At 43.7% G+C, this 20,588-nt stretch overlaps 1 protein-coding gene across 5 annotated transcripts in view; it reads right to left on the bottom strand.

The window, feature by feature from the left end:
• Positions 1-387: 387 nt before the first annotated feature.
• The window catches only part of fchsd2 (FCH and double SH3 domains 2), a 148,479-nt gene continuing 128,278 nt past the window's right edge, over positions 388-20,588 (bottom strand). For 3 of the 5 annotated variants that reach the window (XM_031895578.1, XM_031895577.1, XM_031895579.1), the window contains 11 exons: positions 20,363-20,434; positions 12,334-12,450; positions 10,238-10,342; positions 8,287-8,448; positions 6,736-6,870; positions 6,053-6,136; positions 5,348-5,525; positions 4,890-5,110; positions 4,250-4,379; positions 3,700-3,782; positions 388-3,470 (listed from right to left, as the gene is read on the bottom strand). In XM_031895578.1, the coding sequence (XP_031751438.1) occupies positions 3,387-3,470; positions 3,700-3,782; positions 4,250-4,379; positions 4,890-5,110; positions 5,348-5,525; positions 6,053-6,136; positions 6,736-6,870; positions 8,287-8,448; positions 10,238-10,342; positions 12,334-12,450; positions 20,363-20,434 (1,371 nt within the window). In that variant the 3' untranslated portion in view covers positions 388-3,386. 5 annotated transcript variants of the gene reach the window in all.

The raw sequence follows: 20,588 nt of genomic DNA on the forward strand, positions 1-20,588 counted from the left end.
CGATTGCTCTGTGAGGCTACAATTTTGTTATTTTTACTATTTACTACTTATTTTTCTATTCAGGTACTCTCCTATTTGTATACCAGTCTCTCATTCAAACCACTCCCTGGTTACTAAGGTAACAAAACCTAGCAACCAGTTGCTGTAATTGAAGAGTTGCTGAACAAAAACTCTTATATTACCCACAAATAATAAAAAATGAGGACAAATAATAACAAGGTTAACCAGGTTATAACCTGGTTACTAAGGTAACAAAACCTAGCAACCAGATAGTTGCTGTAATTGAAGAGTTTCTGAACAAAAACTCTTATATTACCCACAAATAATAAAAAATGAGGACAAATAGCAAGGCTCTATTCCACCAATAGAAAGACACAGCAGGCCGGATAGAGATATTCCACTTTTTTATTATTCAACATTTTTATACATAATAAATACAAACTTTTTACAGCCAATACAAAGAAGAATTGCACCTCTGCTTTAAGGGTGTATTGACACTGTACATGGCGGGAATGGGTTAAATGTCCTACGTGAGGTTAAAAAGAGGCTTTTGTACATCTTTCTGTTAAATAAAGTAGCAGCTCATACAGAAATGTTTTTTTTCCGTTTTTTGTTTTTTTTTTTTTAAATATAAAGATTTTTCTTTTCTTTTTTTTTTTCTTCAAATAACACTTGTTTTGACAAAACCGTTGCTATGAATAGACTAGAATTGGCCGGGGATTAACAGAAGAGAAGCTGGGGGCCCTGTCTATCCCACCGACAGTAGAGGAAATTACAAGATATAGGGCCACTGGGGGATAACAGGGTTTGGGCGACTTTAGGCAGTAGTGGGCGTTTCCTAGATTTTGTCCAATCACTGCCCCGATGCTGGAAGTTGGACAATATCAGGAAGGCGACCCATTTCCAAGCCTATAAATTTGATCACTAACTGGTGCCGCTCGAGCGGTTGCTGCAACTACAGCTCCCAGAATCCTCTACAGGGGTTGGTAGATTGCTGGGGTCCGAGAGACACAAGTTAATAGCACTGCAGCTGTAATAGGAACTCCAATTCCCAGCATCCCCTACCAGCTCAGCTGGGGTAAGCATGCTGGGACTTGCAGTCCCGTTTCCATTCTATAGGATTAATGTACAAATCGTGTCGGATAAACACATTTACAGAAGGTGCAGTCGATAAAGGGACAAGAAAATAAGACACGAACGAGGGGAAATAAGATATTTTTTCTTTTTTTTTTAAAGTGAATCTTCCAAGAAGATACCATTCAAGCATTAGAACAATGATCAACCTAGAACAATGATCAACCTAGAACAATGATCAACCTAGAACAACACGGCCGTTCCTTTGCACAAGGAAAATCCTGGCTCTATAAAAAAAAGCCTTGCACAATCAGTTGGCGCCACGCCGGCCAACCACTTACATACATTCTGCTCTCTACAATCAGCACAGGGGGGGGTCGGGGTGTGGGGGCGGAGCCAATGTTCCTAAATTACAATTGGCACAAAATAATAGGGGGGGGGGGGGAAATAGAGTTTCATCGATCTGTGGATTTTTCCAATAAAACCTATATACAGGGTTAAAACATTTGCACTGTAATTAAATGTAATTTAGACGTAACGAATCCCACGTGGATTATCATCGTATACTGGCGTCACTGGTTTATCCCCTGGTGGACTTGGTTCCGGACCCGGCTGTGGTCTCTGCTCCATGTTTTTTAAGACCACAAGGTGCAAAACGCTTATGGAGACTTGCTTGCGTATAATGATGTCACAATGATGTCACTGTGATGTCACCAGTACCTCCATTTGTGTTTTTTTTAATGGACAAAAGCAGTTAATTCAGCCAGGTTGGCACAGAACACGTGGAATTCAGATAGCCGGAAAAAAAAATCCATGTGTTGATTGGCTCTTTGCTTTTCAGTTGTGCCCATGGATCCTCTGCGCCAGTAAAGGGGCGTCTGTGAGCACAGTCGCATTCATCCAATGAGAGATAAAGGGGAAATAAACAATAAGAAGAGTCCCAGATAAGTCAGGAAATCTGTCAGGAAGTCGGAAGGGAGCAGGAATGGGAAACAGTTACAATCAGATGCTGATAGGATGCTTTTCTGCAGAGTTCCGTCATTTGCCTACACAAGCAGCACCGTAAGTGCTTCCAATAGAAGGAAGAAAAATAAAGTACAAGCAGATAAGAGAAAGCCTCTGAAATATATATATATATATATATATGCTTCCTATGGTCCGGCAGAGCCTTTGGCCCCGGGAGTTTCAACCAGCAGAGAATGCTGGGAAACGTAGTCCAACAGCAGAAAGAGGCGTGCAAGTTACAGAGTGGGTTCTCAGACTCACACTATCCAAAGCTCTGGAGCTGCTTAAATATCCATACATCACTTTGTTACATAGTATCTGAATGATTAATGATGGAAGAAATGGGCAGAGACACGGTACAGTGTTATGTATCATCGGGAATAAAATCGAGAGGAGCCAGCCCCCCCTTTTAGTCTGAATTCACCTTCCTTTCCTGCCACGTTGGCAGCACTTTGCTCTGCAATGCACCGCGGGATTCTGGGGGCAGGAAGGAGGTGCCATGAGTTTGTATCCGTTCAATATACAGAGAACCGGAGATATCGGACAGTCTTAACACATTCCTATGGCAACAGTAATATACTGTACTAACGCGCATGATAGAAGTATTCTATGACTATGCTGCATGTATTGGGTCATTCTACAGCCTTGGCACAGGAGCCGGGGGAGGTGCTTCTTCCAAGCGTCCTCATTGGTGCAACCTCTGCGGGGCTCGTCTATGCTCAGAACAGGGGTGCCCAAACTGCTTAACAGAAGATGGCGGACTGATGGTCAACATTTTCTTGGGTGCCTTTATAAGCAGAATTACATATTTGCTTGTTAGCCTTTATATATTAGAGCAAGTGCTGCCATTTTGCTTGCCAGCTTCGCTAGAACAGCAAGGAGATGAATTATGAGTCTACAGAGGCAAGCACTATGGCATCACCCATTCCCAGGTACAAACATGCAGAGAAGGAATATTCAGTGCAGAGAAGAGGCTACTGCCTAACAGTATCCACGGGTACCCAACGTCTCCATCTAATGTTAAGCAGGTAAGGGACGCCCCTGCCGTTCTGTACAAAGCTGATCTCACCTACATTGCACGACTTTAACCTCATTGCTTCTTGTGCTAAAAGAGGCTTGATAACATTTATATTAAAAAGAAGAAAAAAAAAAAAAAAAAAGGCACAAAATGTCCAATGTAAGTCCGCGGCCGTAGAAAATCCTCCTCCCTTGATATGACATGGATCGCTACATGCAGAAGGTGCCTGAACGTCTCGACCAAACAGGTCCTTTGGCCTTGATGTCAGCAGAGTTTGGGAAACCCGTGGTTACACCAACGTTATTTCGACATCTTCTGCCTTCTCGGCCGGCCGCCTCTGTGCCTGCGTGGGTGGTGGAGGGGCAGCGCGCACCTGTGATTGGAGGAGCAATACGGGTTAGAGTGTGTGTCTTTAAGGAGTAATTCATATAAACCGCTATACTACCTTCTACCAGCAGATGGCCTAATGTAACATTAGCTACTCTTAAATTAAATATCTGCTGGGTAGATGCACACAGAAGCAGACAGATTTCAGTAGTAAGTCCAGATAACTAGATTCATCAGTATTACAGAGAACCTAGATAGAAGAAAAGATAACTTACAGGGCGCAGCTTGCTATGGTAAGTCTCCGGCATGCTTCTGGGTGGGTGGGACGTCCCTGGGGAATCCAAACTCATGTTGTTTTCTAAACAAAGAAAGAAATATAGAGCTTTTTAATAAATACTGAGATCAAACTCAGAATTGATCATTCCTGCATTGTTTTTTTTTTTTATACAGAGCTGTGGAGTTGGAAGCAATTGTGGGTACCTGGAGTCGGCAAAAATTGTACCAACTTGGACTCCTAATAAATTAAAAAAATAGATAACTTGCATATGCAAGTAAGTCTATGGAAGAGTTACATTTTTTTTTTTTTACTTCTGTTCATGTGACCAGAATCAGAATCAGCCGAATCAGAATCCTGCCAAAAAAGATAAAGTCTTGGCTGAATCCCACACCAAATCCTGGATTTGGCGCATCCCTATTTCTTACCAAATTGCTCCTTTAATACTTCACCCTAAATGAGCCTGCCCAACTTGGCAGATAGGGTTTACAACACTGATAAGGCAAAATATCTGTTATTTCACTTACTAATAGAAAGAGTTAGATACTTACCATTCCCAGAAGGCGAGCGAGGAAAGTACTGGGCGTTATTCTTGTCTGGGCTGTAAAGGGGACTGCTGGGAGGCTGGTCATATAGAGGCAGCGGGGGAAGAGAGTTCTGCGGCTTCGGAGATGGCGATATCTGGGAAACAAAAATAAGTAAATATTTTTTGGATAAAAGAAAAATACTTTTGACCTATGTTTATAAGGGGGCAATAAAGCAGAACAACAACTCCCATCAGCCTTTACAAGCCTAGGATCAAGTTAGATGTAGGAACTCTTCTTCCTGCTGCAAAAAAAATCTGTGGTTCAGCTTCTAAATAAAAAGAAAGGTGCAACTCGAGGAAGAAGATATATCCGTTCCTGCCCAAAAGCTGCTTTATATGTAGCACACCCCTGTTCTGAGGGTAGTTATTATGGCATCTATAGAAAAGTCATTTCCCAGGGTGGAGACCAGCACTGTGAACAAGAGGTTACACGTGCCGACAGTTAAATCATCTTCTCTATATTTAGTAGTGAATTCTATATTTAGAGAATCTCCCACACCCAGAGCTCATGGCCAGCTATAGTGTGTGTGGCCTCTAGAGGGTGCTGTTGAGCAGCTGAGCCAAGAAATAAAAATATAGCATCTTATTTAGCCAATGTTGCTTACCTGAACATCGCCAAACCACTGGGCGTCTCCATTTTCAGACCCAGTGAGTTCCTCCACCAACACAGAAGGAAAGACCCCGATGCGTCCGTTGAATTCTCCTTCCCAGAATCCATCATCGTCCTGGTTCTCCTTATTCAGGATTCGAATGATCGCCCCCTCTGGGAATGACAGTTCATCGTCGGTCTGGCCATCGTACTCATAAAGTGCTTTCACGAAACAGACTGAGGAACAAAGAAAATGCAGAGTCAAAATGCTGAAAGGGAGGGTAGCCAGTGTGGCCTAGCAATAGGAATATCAGCAAGTTACTGGCCTATAAGGCCTATTAAATGAAAATATAGCTCAAGCTGCCAAAACCTCAAAGCTCAAATGCCCCTGAGGAGGGCACTGTAAACTGGAAATAAAGAGTAATGATTAATAACATTGATTGGGAACATAAAGTAGCAGGAAAGCGGATTTACCATTGGTGTCTCCATTCAGGCTCCCTGAGGCCATATCAGCATCGTTAGAGTTGCTGGAAGTGTGGGAGCGACTATCGAGTGCAGCCAAGGACTGGAGCATGCTCAGTAGGCTGTTGGATGCAGGAAACTGGAGGTACTTCTCTGGTACATACCCCACCTGCCCCGACTTGTTCCTCGCCTGCCAAGGAGACAAACACGTTGTATAATCTCATTAGCCTTGTGAATATAGCACTTCACCCTGTGATCTGTTTGGCTTCAATGGGAGTTAATGGGAGACATACAGTATAACACTACCAACCAGTATCCCCTGAAAATCTGGGTACTTACACCCTTACACAATACAGTTTGTTTCCTACGGACTTTGTTGGAAACCAAGCCAGGCTATCAAAGTGCGGTTTACTCAATGTCTATTGAGAATGCCTTAGCAGACATAACCTATATGGCATTATGTAAAAAAATAATATACAAAGGTGATGTTCCGTGCATGCAATTAGATACCCTTAAACTGCAATGTTAAAGAGAGACAATATGGTGCCTCCCACCCATAGATATAAATACCAAATTTATTCTGGGTGCACAATAATAGGGTATGCAATGACTCAGTAGTACATAGAATATCTGATATACATTTTAAAGCAACTACAATGTTTTAATGATCAATACATATTCTTGCTGTGGCCAATATAATGTGTCTGACCAACGTACCTTCACCCAGTCTTCCATGTCTCCATCTTCAATCACTTCTAGCATTTCGTGCTCCTCTATAGTCAGCTCATCAGGCTGAGAGGCCTACAAGGCGAGCAGTTAAAGATTAGAGAAGCCCCTATAGAGAACCTGCTGCCATTTACCAGGGGTTGGCAGAGATTTTGGCAGCAGAAAATCAATTCTATACCCAGATCCCAATGAATACTTTAGGATGAAACTTAGTAACAAGAACAAAGTTGGCCCTAGGTCTAAAACCCATAGTGTCCAATCAGTCTGCCCTACAGACTTAACCATGATAAAGGAAACCTGGCAATATAGTTCTTTTTGATGTTACAGTACTTGGGCAGATATGATTTCTTTTTCCTTCAGATGTAAATCCCAGAAGCAACAGCGAATATTGTACATTTATAAGGCTATGGGTGAAGACACACAGAGCTACTAGTAGCAGCTACTTGTCGTGGCTACTAAAAAAGACAATGCTGATCATTTACTGATAATTATCTCTGTGTGTTTTGCAGAGGCAATTCTCAGTATTGTTCATGGCATTTTCTGCTGTTTAAAGCACAACTCCTATTTAGCACTGGTTCCAGCACCACTTATTGTACAACCCTGATAACTTGCCAGATGCCCCATGGTGAACCCTGCTGGTGATTTGGCCTGTGGATACAAGAACTCACACAAACCTTGTAAGAGTAGATGACTTTGCAAGTCAGCGGATAGTTCCGTAGGGTGCCAGAAGGACTGGAGCTGCTGTCATCAAAGGCATCCATGCTGTCCTCCAACTCCTCTCCATCCTCCCGATCCACATCTGTGCCTCCCTGTCAGCAAACAACCAAAGAAATCAGGCCTTCTGTCGGGGGAACATCAAAACCAACAACACACCTAACGCTGTGGCTATTCTTCACCTTAAAGGGGTTGTTCACCTTTGAATTAACTTTTAGTGTGATGTAGCAAGTGATATTCTGATAAAATTTGTAATTGGACTTTATTTTTTATTATTTGTATTTTTTTTTTTTAGTTATTTGACTTTGTTTAGCAGCTTTTCAGTTTGGAGATTGAGCAGCTATCTGGTTGCTAGGGTCCAAATTACCATAGCAACCAAGGCCTGGTTTGAATGAGAAGGCTGGTATATGAATGGCAGAGGGACTGGATAGAAAAGGTTATAAAAAAAAGTAACAATAACAAGAAAACTGGAGCCTCACAGAGCAATCGTTTCTGGCTGCCGGGGTCAGTGACCCCCATTTGAAAGCTGCAGAAGAAGGCAAATAGTTCAAAAACGATAAAAAATAAATAATGAAGACCAACTAAAAAGTTGCTTAGAATTGGTCATTCTATAACATACTTAAAGGTGAAGTGTAAAAAAGTGTAAAACCTGACAAATCCACAGATATCCATAGTACACGATGAATGGTAGCACCTATTGCCCTTCTACAGTATTTGTGTCTATCTTGCTTGGACTGTAAGCTTTGTGGTACAAGGCCTGCTGTCTCTTTAAACAGATGTGTAACTGTACAACTTTATTTATTTACTGCAGTGTTTTCAGCACTGGCATTTAGAGAATTCTGCCTTTCAGCACAAGAAGCCGGAGTTAATGAGTAAGCGAGACGCTCCCCTTGTGACACCGGAGACTCACGCTGCAATTACTACACATTCCCAGCCTTGTGTTCCTTTCATTTACATTTGCTGTAAATGAGGTGCCACTCATCGGCCGGTGCCTCCCAGACAGTTTATCAGACTGCCGGCCAGCGTTTCATAACCTGGGAGCATGATTTATGGTGAGACACCCACTGGCTCATTAACTTGTAATATAGAGAATTCCTCATGTTAAAGGGCAATAGGCCGGTAATAGATTTAACTTACAATCAGCAGCTCGGAAATACATTGCTTTGGGTTGTTCCTGCCTGTGGTTTTATGGCGAGATTTAATTACAGTAAGTACTGTAAATCCTAATTCACTTCCATTTTAATGCAATCACAGAATGACAAGGATCTTAGTATTAGTAACTACCCAAATGATATACCCAGCACACATGAGACAGCACATATGTGGCCCAATCGAATAGGAGATTGGCAACAGCTGGAACAGAACCCACTGGGCAATAATAGAAAAAGAAGTCATTCATGAGCTGCAGGTTGCCATTTTTTTGCAGTGACTGTAGCTGCAACCGTAAATAAGGTGCATTTTAATATAATATATTTTATATTATATTATATATAGAGGTAATGTGACTATACCATATGGGAGGAGCCATTATTCATCAGGGTTGGGAGGCTTGCCCAGCGCTCATTCTCCAGCTCCTCCATCACCTGATTCATTGCACTCTTCAGCCACGTGTCCACCGACACACCGATTTGCCGCAACAGATCCAGTCGGGCTTCAGCTTTTAGCTTTGTAATCTGTACAGGAATAGAACATTATTTGTTATTGTTTTTTATATAGTGGCATATTTCATCAGTCCCCGCCCCAGTGAAGCTTACAATCTAAGGTCCCTGTCAAATTCCTATCAGTCCCTGCCCCAGTGGAGCTTACAATCTAAGGTCCCTATCACATTCCCATCAGTCCCTGCCCCAGTGAAGCTTACACTCAAAGGTCCCTATAACATTGCCATCAGTCCCTGCCCCAGTGAGCTTACAATCTAAGGTCCTTATCACATTCCCGTCAGTCCCTGCCCCAGTGGAGCTTACAATCTAAGGTCCCTATCACATTCCCATCAGCCCCTGCCCCAGTGAGCTTACATTCCAAGGTCCCTATCACATTCACGTGGCCAATCTTGTTGCATCCAATTAACTTGCTTGTATGCTTTTGGTATGTGGGAGGAAGCTAAAGTACTGGCATGAAACCTATACAGACAATGGGAAAAAGCATAAACTCCTTGCAGATGGTTTCCAGGTCACAAAGGAACTTAGGATCCAGAGGCAGAAGCAGTGCTAACCATTTCTATGGACACATTTCCTTTGAATTTTGAATTAGAAATCACTGGCTTCCTGGTGGGAAGACATTTGCTTTGCCAATTGCGAGGAAACGTCGGGCATCTTAGTGATGCGTATGCCTTCTCACCGGCAGTTCACATTACTGCCGGTGGAAAAGTATTTAGGGGAGAGCAGTTGCCCACGTTAGCAGAAATTTATTGTGGGTGACTAATCTCCCTGTGGGACATTAGACTTAGCAATAATGAAGCATAACAAGGCATCAGTTACCAAAGACAGATAAGTAACTTATAACCAGATAGATAAATTACATGTTAAGTGAAAGGGTAGGAGGGTAGAGCTTTTGCTTGGCAATTCTCACTGTCTAATCAAGCACAAATAATCATTAGCTGCCCTAGGTATCCAGTATCTTCCTGCAACCTCATGTGCGTGCCACCATGCTGCTAATGTTCTCACAGCTATATTACAAATCCAAATATAGACCTTATTAGAAAGGCAACACAAAATAGGTCATTGGATTTGCCCCCTATATAGATACGCTAGTGCCCTCAGCTGTAAATGCCCCCTGAAAGCGGTTGCTAGTAATTGTAATTGCTCGTGGAGCATTTGGGCAAAACCAAATGGATCTGGGTGAATCTTTATTAAGGAAACTGGAGAAACACGAGTTAGATAAGGAAACACGAGTTAGATAATGAAAGTAAGAATCTGAGGTATAAGCAGCAGCAATAGGGCAATTTAGAGCCTAGATTATCTTTCTTACTTCCCCTTTATTTAACAATGCGGTACAGATGGTAGATCTGCATCCAATATTTATGGACTTTACACTCTAGGTATGGGAAATACCGGACCAGAAAGTCATAGGTGCATTACGAAACAGCCTCCCCCAGCCATGGGAAAGTAACCAGGCCAATGAAGTGTTGAAGTTTCTGATCTGAAAGGGCATACGGTAACCTAACCCCTGCAGCAACCAGACACAGGGACGCTAAACAATGTCACACCTGAGGAAGAGAATCAGGCGACAAAGAATATTGCCCTTTGTCGTGAAACCAGAGACAGATAGAGTCCTCATATTCTTGCCTAAGGCCTTAACCCTTACTGGGACATAATACTCATCAGCAACCAGTGACTTTTGCTGCAAGTTCTTGCTTCAAATCTTGCCTCTGTGCGCAAGCAAAGTTCTAAAATCTGGGAGCACAACACAACTGCACTGCTTGTTGGCCCCCCGATTTACCCCAGTGTTACAGATGGCACAACTTACCTCTGCCTTGCGCATATTCTCTCTAGTCTCTTCTATCTTTTGTTCCAGTTCCATCCGGCTCTGCTCTGAAACTGGGGTGGTCTGACATTCCAGCTCCTCCAGGGCCTGTATAAAAGAGACAGAAGGTTGTAGTACAATTTTCTGATTGCAGGCAGTACTGTGGGTTATGTATTCCCCGGATCAGCACATCAGGCCTAGGGGGGGAATCAACTGCTCTGATGCAGGAATTAGAAGTATTCTAAATATCAGGAGCTAAAGAGGATTCTCTCTGTATTGTTTGCCAGTGGGACTAAGGGTGAAAACACACGGAGCGAAATCGCCGAAGTTTCCTCTCAAGGCAATTTTGGCAAATCACCGCGCCGCGTATGCCATCCCACCGGAGATTTACATTCTAGCTGGTGGGATGGCATTTCGGGGAGATTAGTCTATGTCAGAATATTTCCTGGCGTTGACACTGAAAGATGCTCTCCAACAGCAAGAAGGCATCCATATGTATGTTACCTTACTATAACCTATATACTATCGCACAGTATCAGCCCCTTCTTATAAATGATGTACATCTATTGGGTACAGTTGAGTTTCTTCTGTGTTACTACAACATATATTGCTTAAAGCATGAATGAAAGCTGCCACACTGCTTGGCTAAGCTAAAGCATGGCCCACAGACATTAGTAAAATAGACTTATGGCTATAGACCAGTGATCCCCAACCAGTGGCTCAGGGGCAACATGTTGCTCCTCAACCCCTTGGATGTTGCTCCCAGTGGCCTCAAAGTAGGTGCTCATTTTAAAGGCAAGCTTTGGTTGCATAAAAACCTGTTGTACTGGCAAACAGATTCTCTGTAGGCTGCCAGTCCACATAAAATAACCAATCACAGCCCATACTTGGTACCCCCCAGGTACACATTTCATGTTTGTGCTGCTCCCCAACTCTTTTTAAAATTAAATGTGGGTCATGGGTAAAAAAGGTTGGGGCCCCGGCTGTAGACCAGTGTTTCCCAACCAGTGGCTCACCAATGGCTTTCTAAGCTGATGCTCATTTTTAAAATTCTGATTTGGAGGCAGGTTTTGGAGGCATAAAACCATGTATACTGCCAAACTGAGCCCCCTGTAGTCTGGCAGTTCCCATTGGGCTACCAAATAACCAATCATAGCCCCTACTGGGTTCACCCTAAAAACCTTGGGGACCCCTGCTATAGACTATAAACTTTGGTTACGACCACAGATACTGTGGTGTAAAGCCAGTCAGCTAATGCTCATTATTACTGGCTTAAGGTGGCCATACAGGGGCAGATTTCAGCTGCTGATTTGGGTCCTTTCGACTGATTCAACAGCTTATCTGCCCGGGTATGGGCAGCCCCAACAGGTCCTCCCGATGGCGCCTTTGCCCGCAGTTTTAATTCAATCGTTTGCCACCTTAGGTGGGCATATCACGAAAAGATCCACTTGTTTGGTGACTTTGCTAAATGAGCAAATCCTCCTGTGTATGGCCACCTTTAGACTCACAGCTAAAGCTTGCAATGGTCACTGCCCATCTGCAGTCCTGCCTCACAGAGCAACATGTTCTGCTCTTATATAAATACAGCTTTGCAGCGTGGAGCTTTATAGGGAATGCCTGAGGCAAGCCAAATATTATATATCAGCCACTTCTAAAGTATCCATGCAAATATGCACAGCGGGAATGTACACAATAAGGTGTGCCCTCGCCCTCTACTGTAAACAGAATAAATAAAGTGCTTAAGCATGAAATGCGTTTCCTTTTAAAGGTTTATTTCAATAGGCCAGTTGTTTGTAGTTGCTGTAGGGGAGGTAGGAACATCTCTGTGCAAACATAGAGGGCATGTGAGCTGATACAGAGGCTGCATTTGTGCAATGCAAGCATTTTTATGTCTATACATAATGGAGGTTGACGTATGACAGTGGTAACCCCATCCAGTGGAGTAACTCAAAATTACTGGGTTAAAACAGTTTAAGAATAACACATTTTTCATAATCTTATTTAAAACTTCTCTTCAGTCCGTACCCCATGAGCCCCTTATTCCCCTGGGGTTGGTGCCAGGTTTACTTTGCCTTGGAGTGTGGTCATGGAGTACCTACCCGCTGACTATGGATGATATTTTTGTGCTCCCGTGCCACCCGAGTAGCCCACTTCCGAGCCTCTTTATTTAGGCTGTGCTCCTCTGTAGTGCCGGTTTCAGACTCCAGCTGTCGGCTCTGCAATACAACATGCAATATTTAGCTGCACAAGCTCATTCGCTGTAACAATCGCTTTCTGAGCAGGGAGAATGGAACTGAAGCAGAGACGGGTTATCAGCTACTCATGACAGGGCATGCTTCATATTTTAAAAGAAAAATACATGAAAATAAAGTCGATAACAGAACACAGGGATTGGTGCAAATTGGTCTGCAGCTCAGCAAATCATTATGAAACGCAGCTTATACATAATAATGCAACTAGTTACACAGACACTGACATTGGCCTTTACTGATTCAATTATACAATGTAACACACAGAATGATGGGTAAATAAAAGGGACCTGTAACAAGCAGATTTTTATGAGGCGTTCCTTATATTTTAGTGTGTTGTTACTGATTCAGTGATACCATGTTACATAAAACAAAGAATCATGAGTACGTGGGAGGGGCCTATAACGAGAGAATACCATGAGGTGTTCCTTATATTGGTTTGTTTTGTTGTTATGTATTCAGTGATACCATGTGACACACACATAGAATGCTGGGTAAGTGCAAGTGTCTCTGGTGTCTTAAGCTGGCCTTACACGCACCGATAATAATGTAGGAAACCTCGTTTCGTACGATATTCGGTGCGTGTATGGCATGTCGGCGAGTCGACCGATATCGCAGGAAGCTGCTGAAATCGGTCGATTCGCCGATCGGCCAGGTTAGAAAATTTTGATCGGGCGCCATAGAAGGCGCCTGACCGAAATCTGCCGTCAGGGCTGAATCGGCAGAAGGAGGTAGAAATCCTATTGTTTCTACCTCCTTATCTGCTGTTTCAGCCCTGAACGGTGTGTGGCGGATCTGACGATGTTTCGTGCGACATCGCCACATGTGGCCACCTTTAGGGGTATATTTATCATGTGGTGATGTTGCAACCAATCAGCAATTAGATTTCAACAGTTAAAAAACCAAAGCAAAACATCTGATTGGCTGATATGAGCAACATCAACAGTAATGCTTTACTCCACTTTTTACACAGCATAAATATACCCCTTAGTGTGTTTGGCCTTTACTAATTCAGTGATACCATGTGACACATACACAGAATGATGGGTAAGTGAGAGGGGCCCTGTAACTGTTGTTTCTCATATCTAGGCGTGATGGCATTGATTTGGTGATACCATGTGACACACAGAATGCTGGGTAAGTAGGAGGGGCCTATAACAAGTAGAATACATAAGGTTTTCCTCATATCTTGGTGTGTTCTGATTCAGGGATACCATGTGACACACACAGAATGCTGGGTAAGTGGGAGGAGCTTATAACAAGTAGAATACATGAGGTGTTCCTCATATCTTGGTGTGTTCTGATTCAGGGATACCATGTGACACACAGAATGCTGGGTAAGTAGGAGGGGCCTATAACAAGTAGAATACATGAGGTGTTCCTCATATCTTGGTGTTTTCTGATTCAGTGATACCATGTGACACACACAGAATGCTGGGTAAGTGGGAGGAGCCTATAACAAGTAGAATACATGAGGTGTTCCTCATATCTTGGTGTTTTCTGATTCAGTGATACCATGTGACACACACAGAATGCTGGGTAAGTGGGAGGAGCCTATAACAAGTAGAATAGATGAGGTGTTCCTCATATCTTGGTGTGTTCTGATTCAGTGATACCATGTGACACACACAGAATGCTGGGTAAGTGGGAGGAGCCTATAACAAGTAGAATACATGAGGTGTTCCTCATATCTTGGTGTGTTCTGATTCAGTGATACCATGTGACACACAGAATGCTGGGTAAGTGGGAGGAGCCTATAACAAGTAGAATACATAAGGTTTTCCTCATATCTTGGTGTGTTCTGATTCAGTGATACCATGTGACACACACAGAATGCTGGGTAAGTGGGAGGAGCCTATAACAAGTATCTCTCATGTCTTGGTGTGTTTGGCCTTTACTGATTCAGAGATACCATGTGACACATACACAGAGTTATGGGTAAGTGGGAGGGGCCTGTAACCAACTGTTTATATGATGTTTCTCATATCTAGGCGTGATGGCATTGATTTGGTGATACCATGTGACACATACACACAGAATGTTGGGTAAATGGGCGGGGCTTGTAACAAATTGTTTATATGAGGTGTTTCTCATTTGTAGGTGTTTCTTGTCTATCGATTCAGCAATACCATGTGACGCACAGAATGCTGGGTAAGTGGACCAGTAACAAGTACAATACATCAGGTGTCTCTCATATCTTAGCGTGTTTGTTCTTTACTGCTTTAGTGATCAGCTGTGGCACATACATGCAGAATGATGGGTAAGTGGGAGGGGCCTGTAATAAACTGTTCGTTGTAGGTGTGTCTTGCCTTCATTGATTCAGTGACACCATGTGGCACATTTAAAGAAAATGATGGGTAACTGGGTAGGGCCTGTAATAAACAGCATCATGCCTGTCAGTGAAACACTGGCTCCCGTGCTTTTTCCGATGCTCAGATTTTGAAGCAGATGCGAGTTCCAAGAAACCCTGGAGAGCTGTAGTTACAACAATTTATAAGGGCATATTTTTGCCTAGATTACATAGTAGTTATTGTGGCACACTCCTTCATATCTCAGCTTAGAACCTCGTTGCTTCCTTGCCTTGCGAGGCTTTTTCGGCGATTTGCGCGAAATCGCGCCGCCGCGTGTGCCATCCCACCGGCGACTTACATTTTCGCCAGTGGGATGGCAGGTGAAGGCAACTCGGGGAGATTAGTCGCCCGCAAACAGGGAGTTTTGCCGCGGGCGACTAATCTCCCCGTGTGCCAGAGCCCTTATGGTGAAGACACACAGAGCAACTAGTAGCAGCTACTTGTCGTGGCTACTAAAAAAGACAGTACTGATCATTTACTGATAATTGTCTCTACGTGTGTTTTAGCAGAGGCAATTCCCAGTATTGTCAATGGCAGGGGATTTAGTAGACTTGAAAAAGTAGCTGCTACTAGTAGCTCAGTGTGTCTTCACCCTTATATTAAACTAAAATTCAATTTCAATCTAACTGCACATAAAGCTTCCAATAAAAGAGCAACAATAAACAGGAAAATAATTGGGAGCAGAGGCCAGAGCCAAGGCCACCACAATAAAGTGGTTGTGTTGCAGTGCTGAGCAATGATATACGGCACAGTGGCACGGAAGATAGGAATCTATGAGAAGAAATACAGTCATTTACTGCAGCATGAAAACTGGGTATATATACAGTGTATGTATATGTATGTAAGTATGTATAATATATATATATATATATTATATAACCCCACACACAGCCATGTTAAACGCGCAGGTAGACATGTTCTGGTGCGGGAGAATCCCGAGGCAGAGAGATATCTATGGCTCTGTAAATAATATAATCTATTCACGCAGACGAAAGAAGATCCGATTGCCAGAAGCACTGAGCGCTCACAGCGCCACTCTGACAACCTTGAACATACCGTCTCTGGGGGCGACGCACAACGGGTACCACAAGAGAGAGTGTTATAATTATAACGTGTGATTTCTATAGCTCTCGTCTCCCAGCTGCTCCTGGCATCTTGGGCACACTTGGAGTGTACGTGAATTCTCCAAGGCCAAAGAAAGGAAGAGACAAATTCAATCCCCAGCTAGAGATTCTGTGCCACAAGGGGGCGCTATACCTTTAACACAATCTATCTGCACCACTGTCTATAAGAAAAATGTTTAATTATTTTATTGTTCTACAGTTTCCCAGTTTAGGGACTGAAATCAATATATGGTTGCTAGGGCTAGCAATTTCGGTAACTAGGAAGGGGTTTGAATGATAGACAAACAGGACAAGGTCTGAATAAAATGGCAGGTGCATTTTACTGCAATTTTTGGCCCTCAATCTGTTTTTCTGGTTGTCATGGTAAATTAAGTTTTAAGTCGGTTCTCCTCCAGGTCTGCTAACCCAGCTGACTTTTGCTCCAGTGTTTCAGAAGTCTGAACTAGCAGCATAGAGATTATAAACAGTCAGAGAGCCACTGCTTTCAATAGCAATTAAGTAAAAAATACGTGTAGAACAACTGAAAATGTTTAATTAATGTAAGTTGGAAATGGCATCTTCTTTCTTCATGGCTGGAAATGCCTTTTTAATTGAAATATAGAGCGGAAGAAGAGGGAGACAAAAGAAGACCAATTGAAAGTAAGATACAGAAGTCTATTTTCTCCTTTAACCCAACGCTCTCTCCTAGCCCGGCTTTGAAATAGAGTCTGAACAAACAGGAAACGTCCCATGGAAAGCAGAGGGGCTCCAGCGTTGAATCAGCATTTGCTGAAGCAGCACAAGCGGGCAGTGCACAGTAATCCTTCCCAGGGCGGAACAGGGGGTGCACTGGGGTCTTGTGGGACAGGATGAGCCACAGCTGACCTGTGACAGGCTGGAAATCCTATCCATGTCCCACTGGGAAAATAAAAACCTTGGCTACCTGGCCAGCAGGAATAACATTCGGAATGAGCTCTGCCTTCCTTCTCTGCACTAAACAAACACTAAGCACATTCACTAGAGCTAATATGGAAGCCGCCCACTTTCTCATCCCTCCCTGTTCTGTCTGCCCATTTAATGTTTATTCTACTCTTTCATTTTCTATTACTGATTTTCCCTTTTGCTGTCAGTTTGCTCTCTGCTTTCTACTCCTCCCTCTGAACCTGTTCTCACATTCTTTTAACCCTCCTGGTCTCCCCCTCCATCTCGCTTTTGTTCAGCATTTTTTGCTTTCCTATTGTGTCAGTTGTTATGTTAACCCTCTTATTTATTCAGAACCTTTCCAATGGCTCGGGCAGCTTATGCGTACCCCTGTAGCCTTGGACTGCAAATCTTAGGGCTCTGGCACACGGGGAGATTAGTCGCCCGCGGCAAAACTCCCTGTTCGCGGGCGACTAATCTCCCCGAGTTGCCTTCCCCTGCCATCCCACCGGCGAACATGTAAGTCGCCGGCGGGATGGCACATGCGGCGGCGCGATTTCGTGCAAATCGCCCCGCTGCGTCTGCCATCCCACCGGCGACTTACATTGTCGCCGGTGGGATGGCAGGGGGAAGGCAACTCGGGGAGATTAGTCGCCCGCGAACAGGGAGTTTTGCCGCGGGCGACTAATCTCCCCGTGTGCCAGAGCCCTTAAGGTCCCCATACACTATAAGATCCGCTCGCTTGGCGATGTCGCCAAGCTCTGGTTAAAACAACTATAGCACATGTGTTGTGTGAATGTGATAGGGACCACAGACTGGGAGCTGCACTGTGACAGTGACTGATATAAAGGACTATCCTGTCCTGAACTTTAATTTTCTATTGCATTTGTCCCCTTTGAATTCCTCTTATGTCATGATTTCTCATTATGGTTCCCTCATCTCCTTTTGATTTTATCTTTTTGCTTCTTCAGCCAGGGAGATATTGATATGTCTGTGGCATGTCTGTCTGGAATTTTGGTGATTTCGCATAGAAAACAACACATGTTCGTAGCAATAGGTGTACTGTGTGGAAAAGTAAATTCAGCAGAGGTAGGGCTGCCACCTTTATGGTTAATAAGGGCCTTCAGGTTGGGGAGCAATGAAGTCACCTGTCTGGGTCATGGCTGGAAAATGGGTGGAAAGGGTGGGTAATCAGGCAGGGCAAAGGCAGGCTTCTACTTAAAAGGGGGTTATTGGCCACAGAGTGGGCCAGGGCAGTATGGGATTTATAAGTGGTGTTGCCACCCTTTTACTGGCAACTATATTGGCTAGGCTAAATACTGGCTGGGTTGCAGCTCTAGTCAGAGTAGTATGGCCATGGGCCACTGCACACTAAAAATTTGCTTAGAATGAATTCAGTGACATATTTTACATCCATAAACTGTGGTAGGCACATATGTCATTGTAATAAAAGAGAGAAACACCCTAAACCTCAAGTGGATCTATATTAGGGGTCTGAAGCGTAGGGTAAGATTCACTAAATTATATGTACATGCCCTATAGTGAAGTCGATGGAGCAGCTTAACAGTCTGGATTCCATGAAAAACTTTTAAAGGCCCAGTGTCCACCGTCTAAACCAGCGGTTCTCAACCTGTGGGTCGGGACCCCTTTGGAGGTGGAACGACCCTTTCGCAGGAGTCGCCTAAGACCATCGGAAAACACACATTTCCGATGGTCTTAGGAATAATTTGATGGTTGGGGGTCACCACAACATGAGGAACTGTATTAAAGGGTCGCAGCATTAGGAAGGTTGAGAACCACTGGTCTAAACAAATGGAAAAACGTAGGAATTTTAAAAGAAACGCAGCAGTTGGCTGAAACTAAAGCTTAACAAAGTAGTAGGCAAAGCTATACCTTACGTTTCGGGCTACTATACTAGCACAATGCTACAGCAGCACTATAGCAGCGAGGATCTAAACCTTCTCAGATGCCCCCATTCCGTAACTATTCAGAAGCTCTGAGCACACTGAGCGTGTGCAGTGTCACTGACTCTCAAGAGATGACCTAGCATGATCAAGATGGCACAAACCTCTGGGCTGGTACAGTAAGTTCCATATATAAAAAAAAGAGCATTTCTAGCCATATTCTTTAGTTTTCTTTAAACCTGACTAAGAATGTAGGAGGCTGCAGTCTGCAACAGCAAAAAGGATGACAGTCGAACACCCTCCTTCTAAGGAAAGCAGACATTTGAATTAGTTCTACAGTTTCCGAACAACTTTGTAGACTAAAGATTTTTTTTTTTAAAAAACACTTCTACTGAGATTTCCCGAGTCTGAAACTACTGGAGATATTCTATTAACTGACGCGCCGGAGAGCGTGCCTCGAAGGGAATCTCGGAAGCGCAATTACATCTGAGACGTTGTTAAAGACATTTTCTCCAAGGAGGAGAGAAAATGTTAATTGCCTCCAAAATGTGAGAACGTCTGTGCTTAAAAAAAGAAGATGTGAAACTGGTTGAGAGACTTGATGGTGAATCTGCTAAATGTAATTCAGCTCAGTGCTAATTAGAATTTTACTGTGTCAAAGTCACTAATGTATATAATATCCGGCTATTTCTTTGCATAAAGGTAACACCCCCTGTTTGCAAAAAGATAAGGGAAGACCTGCTGTTTTGGCCACAGGCTACCTCAGTTCTGCCGAACACAGATATGGTGGGTACCAGGCCCGGACTGGCAATCTGTGGGTTCTGGCAAATGCCAGAGGGGCTGCTGTAAAATGCCATAGACAGTCACTATGTATTGGGCTAGTGGGGGGCAGTTTGGGTCTCTGGGTACTGGGAATGCCAGGGGGGCTGTAAGGTGCCACAGACAGTCACTACTTATTGGGCTGGGGGGCTGTTTGTGCCTCTGGATACTGGGAATGCCAGGGGGGGCTGTAAGGTACCACAGACAGTCACTACTTATTGGGCTGGGGGGGCTGTTTGTGCCTCTGGGTACTGGGAATGCCAGGGGGGCTGTAAGGTGCCACAGACAGTCACTATTTATTGGGCTGGGGGGCTGTTTGGGCCTCTGGGTACTGGGAATGCCAAGGGGGCTGTAAGGTGCCACAGACAGTCAATATTTATTGGGCTGGGGGGCTGTTTGTGCCTCTGGGTACTGGGAATGCCAGGGGGGCTGTAAGGTGCCACAGACAGTCACTATTTATTGGGCTAGTGTGGTGGCTGTTTGGGCCTCTGTGAATGAAATGCCAGGGCCTATTTTGAATCCAAGTCCAGGGCCAGTGGGTATCTGGAATATTTCTGTCTTTTTACAAAGGTAAAAAATTGACTGATTTATTATTTGAAATAAAAGGCTGCCGGCAATGAAATACTTGACACAATGAAAACCAAGCAAATGAAACACTTTGAATATAAATGATATAGATATAAAATAAAAGGCAATGTACATGCGGTGGGTACATGTCACTGGCTCACACGAGGCATACAGCAAGGACAGCATGGGGAAGAGCCACAGCTTGTGTTTATACCTTTGCTAATATCATTCTCATTGCACTCACAGGAGACGGCTCAATGTCCACCAGAGGAACAGCACTAAAACTCTGAGACGTTTGTGCAAGAACAGAAACAGGTAAGATGGGTTAAAACACAGAGAAAGGGAAAATTTGGCACCCAAGCATCTTCCATAGCAGTCACTGGGGTCCTGCAAAAATCATACTGGAGTCATACCAATGTAGTACAGGTATGGGACCTGTT

This window comes from Xenopus tropicalis, chromosome 2 (assembly GCF_000004195.4).
Source record: "Xenopus tropicalis strain Nigerian chromosome 2, UCB_Xtro_10.0, whole genome shotgun sequence".
Classification (NCBI taxonomy): Eukaryota; Metazoa; Chordata; class Amphibia; order Anura; family Pipidae; genus Xenopus; species Xenopus tropicalis.